The sequence below is a fragment of the Cygnus atratus genome, chromosome 3 (genome assembly GCF_013377495.2).
Source record: "Cygnus atratus isolate AKBS03 ecotype Queensland, Australia chromosome 3, CAtr_DNAZoo_HiC_assembly, whole genome shotgun sequence".
Classification (NCBI taxonomy): Eukaryota; Metazoa; Chordata; class Aves; order Anseriformes; family Anatidae; genus Cygnus; species Cygnus atratus.
This window is the reverse complement of record NC_066364.1, coordinates 13,487,008-13,502,325: the sequence shown is the minus strand read 5'-3', so window position 1 is coordinate 13,502,325 and position 15,318 is coordinate 13,487,008. Positions and strand designations below refer to the sequence as shown.

The 15,318-nt window shown below is 40.1% G+C and overlaps 1 protein-coding gene across 3 annotated transcripts in view; it reads right to left on the bottom strand.

Moving 5' to 3' along the window:
• Positions 1 to 2,214: 2,214 nt before the first annotated feature.
• Positions 2,215 to 15,318, bottom strand: part of NBAS (NBAS subunit of NRZ tethering complex) — a 190,318-nt gene continuing 177,214 nt past the window's right edge. For all 3 annotated transcript variants that reach the window (XM_035562547.2, XM_035562548.2, XM_035562549.2), the window contains exon 52: positions 2,215 to 7,005. In XM_035562547.2, coding sequence (XP_035418440.2) covers positions 6,730 to 7,005 — 276 coding nt within the window. In that variant the 3' untranslated portion in view covers positions 2,215 to 6,729. The remainder of the gene's footprint in view (positions 7,006 to 15,318) is intronic.

Here is a 15,318-nt window from a genome sequence, read left to right as displayed (position 1 = left end):
TATCACAGGCATACTGTTGAAAGCTGCGTTCAGATACTGTTGTGCCTTGTTTCCTCTGCTGCCAGAACCAGCGCAGATGGTACTACCAGATTAATTAAAATCACCCCCCAGTTTCATGCGCAGTTTGCGTTCTGTATTGTTCTCCCATTTAGACTAAACTCCTTCTGCTTATTTGTTTTCAAGCATTACTTTTTATTTTTAAACAGCATACATCTGCTTTGCTCATTAGAATAAATATTTTACATGCACATTATGCAGATAAAGACTCTTGCAGGAAGAGACTGCCAAGCAGTTTTCTGTATCTGGGTTGCAAATGATGTTGGGCTATAAATCAGAGCTTGTGTAAGGCTGGTTGCACCGCTCCTGTGCCTCGTAAGTGAGAGTAGGCCAGGAGAACATCCAGTGCCATGGTATCAGCACAGCCTGGCAGAAGATGCTGATTTTAGCGGGAGAGGAATATAAGGGAAGTGGACAATGCAGTTTTAATGTAATCACATTTTTAATGCTAAGGTTTATATATACTGACTTTCACTGCTAAGCCTTATTTCCTCAGGTACTGCCACTAATCATTTCCTTCTTTTTCCTCATAAATAGTGCACCAGGACTAATTTTTTTTTTTATTATCTCTGTTTTGAGAAAAGAGCCTGGCTTGCACCAACTACTGCCAAGGAACATTTCGGCATCTTGTGTCTTCAGAAGAATGAATCTGCTCAATACTCAGCTTTGCTGGAGCTAGGCATGCTGACCAATGACTGAAACAGATATTTCTGCTTCTAAGGCTATTTCAGTAACAACCACATATAAATTGATTGTACATTAAATATATATATATATATATATCACTGTCATGTATCTGCTATTGACAAGTGGTAAAGGAAGATGTGTTTGGTGGTGAAGTGGCTGTGCAACATGGAAGCTGTTAGGGTCTCTGACACCCACTGTTAGCAGCTTCAGAAAGTACATACAGACTCTTTTTAGGTAGAAATGCTGACCAGGTTGTCAGATCTAGCTATGACCAAGTTGGGCATACCTCAGAGTTTATCTTCTGTTTGCACAGCTTAGTGTATTCTAAGAAGGTTCAGTCAAAAAGGAAAAATAGCACAGTCATTAGCATGAGGACCAAGCCATCCTCTTTGTTAGCTGATCGCAAAGCTAGTGAAGAAAAAAGACAGATAAAATTTATCACTATAAGAAGAAATCAAAGTAAATAAGATTTTCATGTTTCTGAAGGTCACGGTAGTCAGAGAGATTTAAAGAAGGATTTTTTCCTATGAGTTCTTTGCTGTTTTAATTACCTACTGAAGATACTAGTTGTAGATAAGAGAAACAACTCTACTGAGCTCTAAGGAAAGATGAGGCCCAGCAGATGTATTGCTAAAGGCTTCCCGCTCTGCCAGCTCATTGACTGGAAACTCTGCACTGCATCTCCACCAAAGGCAACAGAACCACTGAGGACAAGCACATGAAAGTTTAGGGAAGCGAGCTTTTGTGGAGAATGGAGCCATTTAACCAAGCTAAAAGAGCCTGCCTCTGGCCATCAGTAGAACCTTCATCTCCACTCCTGCTTTTATACACGTGCCTCATCTTCAGCAAAATGAGCCAGCTGCTTTCAAATACAGGCAGATGTTGAAGAGAATCAGGTTTACTATTTTGTGTCTACAAAAGGGGGCTAACAGTAAAGGTGTCAAAGCGTGCTGATGGAGACATGCTTTTGAGGAAGAATGACAGCTGGATGAAAATCTGTTGAAAGTCTTTATGAAACCTGCTGGTTGGGTGATACAGTGGTAAATGGTCCCCAGTTTTTAACTGCAGGATAATGTACACAGGTAAAAAGTAATCTTAAAATAAGCTGTAAAAACATATAAAGTAATCTCAGATGACTGTAGAATGAGAGCTCAGGGCCATAATGAACAATCCTATGCAAACTCTATCTCAGGTGTTCAGTAACAGTCAATCAGATTGAAAAACATTTTCATGCCACTATATGAAACTTTGGAGTGTCTGTAACATTCAATAAAAATATATATACATACTGAATATAAAAATTATACAGAAATAAAGAGGGGGACCAAAGGGCATGTAGAAATGAGTTAAGTACACTAGGACTCAGTACATTGGAAAAGACACAACTGAGTATGTTAGAAATCTATAAAAACAGGGTGAAGAGCCATTTGGTTTTTCACTTTTTTTTTTTCTTTTTTCTTTCTTGAACTACAGGCATTGTTTGAAACAAATGAAAGTGTATAAAAGGAGGTGGCTCTTCCACTAGAGAGGTTTATGACAAGCTGAGTATAGAGATCATGAGACAGTTTTGGAAAAAAAAAAAAAGCCGTAACACCACGGAAATGAGACAAGCCTCAGGGCTTTACTACAACTGTGTACGTTCTTTAAAATGCGAGAATGTAGAAACCTGCAAATTTTTAAGCAGCAAGTGTGACACACATGGTGGGCAATGACGCAATAATAAATCTGTTTTTAAAGACAAAACTTCTAGTTTTGTGTCCATTCCCTTCCTTCAGAATCTATTATCGGTCAGTATGATAAACCAGTAAGCTGGTAGATGTTACTTGCTCTGTTTTGCAGCGAAATGTAACCCTAGCAAAATCCTTGCCTTGGCTCCCATTTCTACTTCCTTCAATTGTTGTGGCCCCATTGATGTTGTCCTGCTCCTGATGTGTTCTCCAGCTAGTTTTCTTGCTCAGGTCCTACCCCCACTGACAGGTGAAATCAGGCAAAATCTTCATTTCCTATGTGGTTTACAATCATCCTGTGCTTCTGCAAAAGCAACACATTCACACATTCTTTGGGAGACCTGGCAGGGCAGAAATCTGCCTTCATTCCCAGAAACAAATGGCCCAAGGTGTCACCTAGAGCCCCATTTTGTTGTAATAGTTAACTGCATGCCCCTTTGTGAAACTTGACCTTGCACAGCGTACTTGCCCAGATTGCTGTGTTTTGAAGGGAAAGTAGAAATAAATAAAGCAAGCTTGAAAAATGATCATGTTTTTCAAGTGTCGGAGTTTTACCCCTGTGATGAAGGTATCCATATTCTATGGCCATCCTCACAATGTCTTTTCACAGTGCAGAATGCCAAAAACAATAAATCACAGAAGGGATCACTATACAAGGAAACTAAATGAATCAAATGTGGCCAACCCAGCCACTGAATTGCGCTATTGTTTATCAATACAGAAGTGACCCCTCTTGTAGCTGGTTGCAGTGACATAATGGCTCCACTTATGACTTCCAGCGGAGAAAGACATTGTGAACTATCATCTTTCTTCTTGAATCTAGTTCTCTTTACACCCAAGGAAGGTGATAGATTTTGCTGCTTTGGTGCAACAAACCGGCAGCAAAAAGCTCCTTGAAGATGCAAACACTATCAGTGCTTTTCAGGGAAAAAAGGATTAATTGCGTTCGAAAGCATTGCTCCTAGAGATACAACTGAACTCTTTATTCACATATTTTTGTCAGCATAAGCATCTCCAAGTTTAGATTTGCACAAAAATAAAAATCACAAAATAAAACTGACTCTCAAGTGCCAGTTCAGCTCTTTTGTGTTGTGTTGGTTTTACTTTGTGTTAAATACAGTTAATAGCAAGGTGATTTTCTTAACTAAAAGAAAAAAAAAATCCCAAAACAAAACAGTATTTGCTAGTGTATCTTGGTCACTCCCAGAGCCTCAAATGTAAAAAATTTGCTCTATCATACAGAAGATACAAAAAAGCTAGCACTGGGATACATGTATCCTTGTTATGTGCCTCTTCTTTCATCTATTTTTTAATTTCGATTTATTTTGGAAGATATACTAATATAGGCTAATCAGTTTTGGATGTATATACACTGTTCATTACTGATGCAAGTTTTGAATACAGAATAAATCAGGAGTAGCTCTGGCTAGAAGGAAAACATTTATCATGGATTTTTAACACCAGCAAAACAGAACACAGACAGAAGATCAATAACACTCATTAGAGCTTTATCTACAGCTCAGCTCTGAACTGACACTAAACACTAACTTTTCATGATCCTGAAAGAGAATAGTCAGAAAATCCAGCTACAAACTTACTGACTAACCTGAAAACAAAACAGACCAAAAAAGAAAACATCATTAAATATAGAAATATCTTCTGTGGAATAATTCAAGGTTTTCTTGCTGGAGGTATGTCTTGCAGTTTGTCTGCATCTGCTGATTTCCAGTTACATTTCATTTTCTAAGTTTTTCCTTTCTTTTCTCTGCAATTCCAATATACTTTGCTGTGATATTTTGAGGCTCTTGGGACTGTTAGTGTAAGAGAATGAAATTAAAGCAATATACCTGAATTATATACATTTGAATTTAATATATATATATTAGGTACATGGATGAGATAACCTTCCTTAAAACACCAAAGGACAGCTGTGACCAGCAAGTACAAAAAAGTTAACAATCTCAAGAGTTAAAGCACTATTAAATATCTCATTAGGAATGCTAAAGTAAGGTGACAAGGCAAACATCTGAGCAATTTTCACAGTCTGTTCACGCTGATACAACAAAACAGATCCCAAGTCAAAGATGATGGTAATAAGTGTCAGTTGTGGTTCCACAAGTATATCATCATCCATTACTAAATCCTCAAGCCTAGGAGAGAACTCAGTAATATAAATTTGTTACAAAATAGTTACTTAAAGCTCTTAACCCACTCCTCTCCTTTCTTTATGATTCAAGCTGACATTTAGGAAAAAGAGATTTAGAAACTACTCAGTATAGTCAGCTCATTACTACATCGCACAATGAAGGGCCTGGCTACTCTAAAAATAAGAAAGTTCAGAATCAGATGTTATTGCTGAAACACAGAGCAACCGCATCTGAACTGGCTCCTTCTATTACCATTAGGATTTGCTTTAACTCCTGTAGAGTGTTCTGGAACCCAAGAGAGATTATTTATTAGCACGGTGGCAACCTGACCCTGAGCTCCCTTTGCAGATTACTACAGTCCTATCTGCCAGGATTTAAATCTTTCCACAGCACTGAGTGTGGAGACACTCAGGTCATTAGCTGAATGTCAGCCCTGGCCAGCACTGGAGGAGATTAACTCAGTCCTGCCCGAGACACAGGCAGTGCCAGACAGCTGGGCATTGGCCATAATGCTCAAATTTTAGTTCTGAGATCCCTCTGCTGGCTTGACCTCTCAGCACTTATCTCCATGTCCTGTGAAGGCTTGGACCTGAGCTAGGCTTGGAAACAGTAAAATATACTGGCACTTTGCATCTACACTGAATTTGGACTACTACAAGTATTAACTGAATTCATCACTAGTGTCTGTAGTGCAGGTGTGGTACATCCATTTAAGTCACCTATGAACTGCAATCACTGCACTAAAAGGTGGTTTGTTTTTTTTTTCCAGTTCTTCTTTTGAATTTTGTTTGTTTTTAGGGGAGCAGGCTATGGAGGACCCCATAGTGGCATTCCAATACCTACAAGAAGGCTATCTAGCCAATGGAGCCAGGCTCTTCACAACGTGCATGGTGGGAGAAGGAGAGACAACTGGCAGGTGCTGAAACAAGACAGGTTTAAACAAGAAGGTATTATGTAAAAAGCTCTTCAACATGGGGACACAGCCTGCCTGGGGTAGAGTTGCACAGTTTCCATCCTTAGAGGTTTTCAGACTTGATTGAATAAAGCCCTGAGTGACCCGCTCTGACATTAAACTAACACTCTTTCAATGAGGAGGTCGAACCCCTAGATATCACTTCCAATGTGTGTTATACTATGATCCTACAGTGTTTAAAGTTTCTGTGCATTATTACATCAAAATTAGATCTGAACACAAAATTAGGGAAAAGATTTACAGATTCATTTTAACAAGAAATTTCTATTAACACATGGAACTTCAAAACCTTCTGATAGGACAGACAATGTAATAAACAGACAATGCCCTTGATAAAAAAAACACAGAAAACAAATCAGAAACCTTTTGACTTACTAAGACAGAAAGGCATTTGGAAATTGTCATGTCTTGGAAATATTTGAAAAGTGCATTCATAATAGGTATAAATAAATGTTGAAAATTTGAGATGGGGCTTCCCAATTGTAGAGAAAAATACCTCTAAGTCTAAAACAGTCCACAAGCATAGAAAATTTCTGCTTGTCCCTATGAATAAACATCACTAAGAAGAGAAAGGAATTTCAGAAAAAAGTGGCTAAAGAAAATATTTAGCTATCTATAAGAAGGAGAAAAAGAGAGACAATAAATGCAAAATATTTTACTTATTGCAAACAAAAGCTGTGGCAACAACATTGCACAATACTAAATTTTAAGGTTTTGAAATTCTCAGAAATTAATTTTCATTCTGATTTTTTGTTCCATATATCTTTGTATTTTTACATTAGTTTTACATTATGACAAAAAGTAAATTCTCAGAAATTAAGACAAATTGTATATAACCTGTTGGATTATTAATGTTTCATTTACATGTCAGTGTAATCATTTAACATTCTTCTCCTTTATGAAAACTTTAATCATATTCAATGTTTTGCTAGTATGTAACAGAATTACACTCTCCACACCAATATATATTTTTTTAAACATTACAAGTATATAGGAATTCACTGTTAGTGTGCTGTTTTAATTTTCTGCAAAATGTAGGTAATGATAGCTAACTTTGTTACTTCACTGGAACAACAAATTCTCCCTTTTGTAGATGATCTCCAGAAGAAAGACAGAGAAATCTATAAATTCAACGTTTTTAGATCCAATGCTGAATAGCCTGGAGAGCAGTAGTAAAAGTCCTGAGTGCAGGATGAGTTCCTCGATGAGACATCAAAAGAGACCCCGCCTCTGCACTGAACCCTGCTTCTTTAAGTTGTTTTGCTATTTCCTCTACATCCCAGCCTCCTTCCTCCTGGTTAGCCAGCAAGTGGTCAATAAGGTGAGGGTAGAAGGCAGTAGACATGCACTTTACCACTAACTTGGCATTGAGGAGCAAGGAAAGTAGTTCAGCATCACAATTGGAATCATCAACCTACGAAGAATGAAAAATCCATAGTAATTAAAAATGAATTACCCGATACATCCATCAACCAGAACATGCCATGACTGGTCTGTCTGCACAGTGTGACCTTGAAAGCAAGATGATATAGTACTTTGAATGGATTAATAACAGTGATACATACTTGCTATATTTCAGAATATGTAAAGATGCATCTTTAGCAGTCTCTATTGCTTTAGTATAAATACTTGACCTGCATGAAGTTAAGGAATAAGAATGTTTAATAACGGAGCTAGAATTATATGAAAAGGTTTATCCAGTTTTCACAGGTTCTCAGTCCCCAGTGCTGAATGGACCACGCCACTTACCTCCGTATCAAAAAGGACACCCCGAGGAAGGTCAGAGCAGAACACATTACGTTTTGGTCATTTTCATTAATATGCTATATTACATTCCATACTGACAACATTCCCAGACTCAAACAGATTTTCCAGAGTTTCAACACTCACAACAAGGACTAGATTTTCAGAATACAATCTATTTTTAAGAAGATTTGGTGCACACAGTTGCTATTTTTGTGAGACACCCCAGATGCCTCAGAAAAAAAGGAGGCTATTTGATACATGAGAGCACATATTCTCTTGAAAATCTGGTCTATTGCTTTACAAATAACATTGCAGAACACATTAAATTCTACTTCAGTTCATTTTGGAAGTCTTATATAAATCTCTTCTAGGTTCCTTGAAATGCAGTGTTTTGATCAGTTTAGGTGTCATATCACTTCAAGAAGTACAATAAAACAATGCATGTAACACAAAAAGGGCCAAAGAAGTGGTGGACAATAGTCAATATGACTGCATCCTATCAACTTAAAAATAAAGTAATTAAATCCCTATATTTACAAAGCAACTCTTCTGTTTTAAAAAAGTCTGTCTGTCTAGCTTTAGTTTCATTTTCCATAACAACGATGCATTGTCTTACATGTCTCATACTCACATACCAGCAAGTAATAAAAATCCTGTGATTTGGTACCACTCAAAGACCAATTCAGCTAGAGCTGTTGACTAACCACAGGGCACAACACTGACACTTGACAGTTGAATTTAAGCGATTTTCGATCTAATTATTATCACAAAGCACTTAATCCGGATACCTTTCAGGACATGTAAAGTTTCCTTGCCTCTGTTTCCATCCAAGCTAAAACAGCACAGAGCTTTGCTTCCTCTTGTTCATGTGTAACAGGCAGCACCCACCCCTTGCCCCCACCTTTACCACAAGCACATTGTAACAGGCACTTCTTGCTTATAACCCAGTTCTCGCTTCCACGAAGTTTTCACTACCATTGCTCAGTGAGATGTAACTATCAATTTGCAATACATTTTGCAGCATTTATTTATTAGAAAGATTAAACATCACTGTGATCTACCAGTTCAGAAAACCAAACTTCCTGTTAAATATCTTTCTTACTCAGACGCATACACTGTGAGATCATGCACACCAGTTAACATGGACCGTGTAATGTGGGAAACTACTCTCTCCAGTTTCCCTATACGCGTAGTCAAAGAAACAGGATCCTTAAGGCATAAGTCAGAACAGATACGTAACTTCCCCTTGAATGACTGGCAATCCCAAGTTTTGGCACCTATTTAGAGGAATCAATATTACATTTACATATGGAGGAACAGCATTCATAAGGAACTATCAGGTAGTTCCTTGTATGAAAGTGGATCTGAATCTGAGAATGAGAAATCTGCCCCTAACTTCAGAAGAAAGAGCTTCCTTTGAAGTAATGACAAATTCTTTAGAAGAAAGGCCTTTATTGTATCTAAATAATTTTAGGCTAATGAATATATGTTTCTCTTCTGCGAAAGCATGATGACTGAAAGCATACATGTGATAAGAAACAAAATTATGTGTTGCTCAGTTTTGGAAAAGACACACTCCACACAACATCAAATATAATTAAAAAAGGAAAAAGACAACACATGAAATATCATAGCATGAAAAAATACTATACTTTATCAAGCACAAAGCCTCAGATAAAAGATGCCAGGTGAGGCTATTCTCCCAACAACTGTTTATCATCTTTAATTAATGTAATTAATTAATACATGATTATTCCTTATAGTTTACAATTTTCACTTCCTTTCAAACTTCAGAAGTTTTCCAGAAAAACAGAATGGCTTTATCATGGCTCAAATCTTAAACAATTTCCTCCAAGTCTTCAGCATTTTCACAATTAGTTACATAAACTCCTTTCAGTTTACAAAGCTAAAATGCAATGGTGCACAGCAGTTCTAGAACCAGTATTCAGAATGGTTCTAACAACTGTAGGGTTGTGCACGCTTCAGGTTGCCCACTCTAAGTCTTTCATTATTTAAAAGTTCCTCTGAATTGTTTCATGTTAATTACTGAGATGCTTTCCTTCTGAAGACAATAAAATTCCTGGCGTTGCCATTATGTAGCATACCATACAGTGCAATAAGCCATTATCGAAACAGCTCTCATCTCTTCTGAAATGGGAGGCTAGAGGGGTATTCTGCCCCACTTCTGAGCTCCATATGCTCTATTCTTGACCAGCACATAGGATGCAACTTTACCCAGCGCTTTAGTATTTAATTTTATGGACATAAAGCACAAACAATAATTACAGTAATGAGATTAACAGCAGATGGGAGGTCTGATTTAAATTAGTTTTTTTTAGGCTATTATTCGGTTAATGAAAAGTCCTATAGATTAATGCAATTTCATATGCCAAAAACCTACAAATTGGAGAGAGGCAAGTCTGAACCTAATATACCTTTTTCAGCATAAAACCATTAATCGTCTGAGCTACACTATGGATATAAAGATGTCCACGTGCAATACAGAGGCAGAGCAATGCATCTGTACTCACACATGAACAAGATGTGCCTTTATACACAACAAAAGAGCACACAAAACACTTTCCGTTGTGTCTGGCAGCCCACACTTAAGATTGAATAGTCCAGTAAGTTTAAACTGATTAACATTTACAATCGCCTGACTCTTCAAGGCTGTCTGAAAATCTGGTCTGAAAGGGGAAGCCTTTGCAATGTATTTGTCTCCAGGTGACTGTAAACACAAGAAGGCAACAGCACAGAAAGCCAGCCATAACCCGGGCTGCATCAAAAGCAGCGTGGCCAGCAGGGCGAGGGAGGTGATTCTCCTCCTCTACTCTGCTCTCGTGAGACCCCACGCGGAGTGTTTGGCTCCGGGGCCCCCAGCACAAGAAGGACGTGGACATACTAGAACAAGTCCAGAGGGGAGCCATGAGGATGGTCAGAGGACTGGAGCCTCTCTCCTATGAAGACAGGCTGAGGGAGCTGGGGTTGTTCAGCCTGGAGAAGAGGAGGCTCCAGGGAGACCTTCCAACACCTAAAGGGGGCCTACAAGAAAGATGAGGAGGGACTCTGTCAGGGAATGTGGTGATAGGACAAGGGTAGTGGCTGTAAACTTAAAGAGTGGAAATTCAGATCAGGTATTAGGAAGAAATTCTTCATTCAGAGGGTGGTGAGGCACTGGCACAAGTTGCCCAGAAAAGCTGTGAATGCCCCATCCCTGGAGGTGTTCAAGGCCAGGGTGGATGGTGCTTTGGGCAACCTGGTCTGGTGGGAGGTGTCCCTGCCACGGCAGGGGGCTGGAAATAGATGAACTTTAAGGTCCCTTTCAACCCACACCATTCTATGATTTTATGATTCTATGAAATCAGATCCTTTGAACACATTTCCTGGGGCCAAGGCCACTGCCTGTTCTGCACTCCTTTGGTAAATCTAAGTGGTGCCTGACAGGAGTGGGAGGAATGCAGAGAAGCCAAGGTTTAATGAGAAATTTGTATAAAAATAGGCAGCAAAAACTTGACTATATGTTTTTATCACTTTTACAACTCCGGATCGTGCCAGTATTTAAATAAAAAAAATGCGCTCGTGGAAATTACTTACCAAACCTATGCAAAGACTGTCAATGAATTAATGTGTATTTTAAAATCTGAATTAATGCAGCTTATATACTGAGCAGCCATACTTTGATATAACTATAAAAATAAGATTTTAAAAAAATCAATTTAAATTCGAGCTTAGGAGAAAAAAAGACGGTTTATAATCTTTGGAAAAGAGGGTGGGCCACTCACGAGGACTATAAGGCTGTTGCAAGGCTGTGCAGGGACAAAATTAGGAGGGCCAAAGCTCATCTGGAGCTCAATCTAGCTACTGCAGTTAAAAATAACAAAAAATGGTTTTACAAATACATCAACACAAAAAGGAGGACTAAGGAGAATCTCCATCCTTTACTGGATGCGGGGGGAAACTTAGTTACAAGGGATGAGGAAAAGGGTGAGGTGCTTAATGCCTTCTTTGCTTCAGTCTTTAGTGGCAAAACCAGTTGTTCTCTGGATACCCAGTACCCTGGGCTGGTGGAAGGGGATGGGGAGCAGGATGTGGCCCTCACTATCCACAAGGAAATGGTTGGTGACCTGCTACAGCACTTGGATGTACGCAAGTCGATGGGGCCGGATGGGATCCACCCGAGGGTACTGAGAGAACTGGCAGAGGAGCTGCCCAAGCCGCTTTCCATCATTTATCGGCAGTCCTGGCTATCAGGGGAGGTCCCAGTCGACTGGCGGCTAGCAAATGTGACGCCCATCTACAAGAAGGGCCGGAGGGTAGACCCGGGGAACTATAGGCCTGTTAGTTTGACCTCAGTGCCAGGGAAGCTCATGGAGCAGATTATCTGGAGTGTCATCACGTGGCACTTACAGGGCAACCAGGCGATCGGGCCCAGTCAGCATGGGTTTATGAAAGGCAGGTCCTGCTTGACGAACCTGATCTCCTTCTATGACAAAGTGACACGCTTAGTGGATGAGGGAAAGGCTGTGGATGTGGTCTACCTTGACTTCAGTAAGGCTTTTGATACCCTTTCCCACAACATTCTCCTCAAGAAACTGGCTGCTCGTGGCTTGGACTGGCGTACGCTTCGTTGGGTTAAAAACTGGCTGGATAGTCAGGCCCAGAGAGTTGTGGTGAATGGAGTCAAATCTGGTTGGAGGCTGGTCACAAGTGGAGTCCCCCAGGGCTCAGTACTGGGGCCAGTCCTCTTCAATATCTTTATCAATGATCTGGATGAGGGGATTGAGTGCACCCTCAGTAAGTTTGCAGACGACACCAAGTTAGGTGCGTGTGTCGATCTGCTCGAGGGTAGGAAGGCTCTGCAGGAGGATCTGGATAGGCTGGACCGATGGGCTGAGGTCAACTGTATGAAGTTCAACAAGGCCAAGTGCTGGGTCCTGCACCTGGGGCGCAACAACCCCAAGCAGCGCTACAGGCTGCGAGATGAGTGGTTGGAAAGCTGCCTGGCAGAGAAGGACCTGGGAGTACTGGTTGATAGTCGGCTGAATATGAGCCAGCAGTGTGCTCAGGTGGCCAAGAAGGCCAACAGCATCCTGGCTTGTATCAGAAGCAGCATGGCCAGCAGGTCTAGGGAAGTGATTGTCCCCCTGTACTCGGCTCTGGTGAGGCCGCACCTCGAGTACTGTGTTCAGTTTTGGGCCCCTCGCTACAAGAAGGACATGGAGGTGCTTGAGAGAGTCCAGAGAAGGGCAACGAGGCTGGTGAGGGGTCTGGAGAACAAGTCTTACGAGGAGCGGCTGAGGGAGCTGGGATTGTTCAGCCTGGAGAAGAGGAGGCTCAGGGGCGACCTTATCACTCTCTACAGGTACCTTAAAGGAGGCTGTAGTGAGGTGGGGGTTGGTCTATTCTCCCACATGCCTGGTGACAGGATGAGGGGGAAGGGGCTGAAGTTGCACCAGGGGAGGTTTAGGTTGGATATTAGGAAGAACTTCTTTACTGAAAGGGTTGTTAGGCATTGGAGTAGGCTGCCCAGGGAAGCGGTTGAGTCACCATCCCTGGAAGTCCTTAAGAGACGTTTAGACGTTGAGCTTAGTGATATGGTTTAGTGGAGGACTTGTTAGTGTTAGGTCAGAGGTTGGACTGGGTGATCTTGGAGGTCTCTTCCAACCTAGATGATTCTGTGATTCTGTGAAATACAATCTGTATATTTAAAATTATTTTAAATCGGAATAAACACTAATGCAAACATTGCTTTAAAATATAGACACAACATATATTTAAAAGTAAAAATATATTATAGAATCATAGAATCATTAAGGTTGGAAAAGACCTTCAAGATCATCTGATCCAACCATCCCCTTACCACCAATATCACCCACTAAACCATGTCCCTAAGCACCACGTCCAACCCTTCCTTAAACACCCACAGGGACGGTGGCTCCACCACCTCCCTGGGAACCCATTCCAATGCCTGACTGCTCTTTCTGAGAAGAAATGTCTCCTAATTTCCAACCTAAACCTCCCCTGGCACAATTTGAGGCCATTTCCTCTACAGAGTTTATAATATGGTGTTTACTCAAGAACTCAAAATCTAGGACTCCTCCACCTAAAAAAGCCGCAGCTTAGACGGTATAAGCAGATATCAACATCATTAGAGCATTTGGGGACTGATTAAACATTCCCTCATAAAACAAGAATTATGAAGCATCAAGTGAAGCTAACAGAATCGGATTCAGAGTAAATGAAAGAAAATAGCTTTTTATTACACTGTTGAATTCTTTGGCAAATGATACTGCACAATGTAAAAGCTCATCCATGTTTAAAGGGGAAACTGGACAAAACTGAGAAAGAAAACCACTACCAGTTACTTAGTACACAAATACATACAGCCAAAAATAACTGGAAGCTGCGAGAGCAACCCAGAACAAGAAGATGTATGTTTCCCCTATTCTTACTCTTCACTAGACTTGTGATCATTCCCCCTGTTGGAGCCATGACACTAGTCCCTATGGACTTCTGACTCTCAAAATTTTACATTTTTACATATAAATTCATAACAACCTTAGAGGCTATTTTTGTTTGCTAACCATTTTGACCGTATTTGAAATGTTCTATGAATTGGCACACATTGGCTGCAAGAAAATATACCTAGAATACATACCAAATATTTGTCTATGGTAAACACAGAGTCTTAAGTTTTTTACTGTCTTTTCTTTTTCAAACTAACCCTTTCGACAAGACTTAATCAAGAGAGTAAACCCAGTTAAGGCAATTACTAAAAAGTAACCTTACCATCCTAGTGTTAAAAATCTTTTTTTTTTTTTTTTTTTTTTTTTCTGGACAGCAAGCAAAGGAGGGCCTTATTAATGAATTGCTTCTGATCTGCAGAAAGGCATATGCATGCCCTTACCATCCCAACATCCTAAATTAATCTTAAAACACTGGTTCCAGCAGGTTATAGCCGATTCCCCATAAACGCTATTCCAGTGATGTGGAATGCAGCTGACTGCAGTTTAAGTCTCACAGGTGCAGGCATCTTCTGCAAAATGAATTCACAGCCACTTTCCATCTTGTGTGAGCATGTGAATAAACCATAAACAACAACAATGACAAACTCACAGTATATATGATGGAGAAAAATCACTGCATCTATCTAGACTTCCATGCTGAGGGTGCTAAATTTTTCAGTAGCGTAAAATCTTTTACTTTTGGAAGGCTTAAATTGGAGATGTTTTACTTTTTCATATCCATTTCTCCTTCAACAGGATTTGATGGTGCCGATTTAGTGTGATGCCCACACACACACTGTGCATATGTACAAGGAAAAGAACTAATGGGGATACTTATGCTAAGGAGAGGAAATCCTGACTTTTTTCCTTGACACGGGTACCTATTTAGGTATTGGCTGATACCTACATTAAAGATGTAGGCATTCAAGTGCTACCTCTGATGACTAGCTCACTTCAGACTGACGATCAATGCAGTTCCCAGCTACAGAGGTGCATATTCATCTAAGAAGCCAGAGACCACATAGAAAGAGGATTGCAACAGATGCACTCATCATTTCTGCCACTGCAGTGCTACAGCAATCTGCTTCAAACAGGGTTTGTACATTTTATCAAATGTCTCTTTAATGCAAAATTTATAAAAGAGTCTGCATCTGCTGATGAAAAATCACATCCCAGCAGGGCTGCCCTCAACAAGCACAGAAGTGAGGACCACGTGCGCTCCTTTCTCCACAAGTCTTAATTTCTTTCTGCATATCCTCAGCAGGAGCGGGAGGAGCCTCATCCCAGACTCTTAGGGAGGACACATTCAAGCTGTTTCTGAAACACCCTTGGCAAATGATCTGAAAAAGAAGCAGTTGTACAACCTGTATTTACCCCCTACGCTGACTGCAGTATTTCTGAATCACAGTATCAGTTTGTGTCTTACGCTGAACTTGGTGTTGTCAGTGTATAATTAGGAAGGTTTAAGCGTGCCT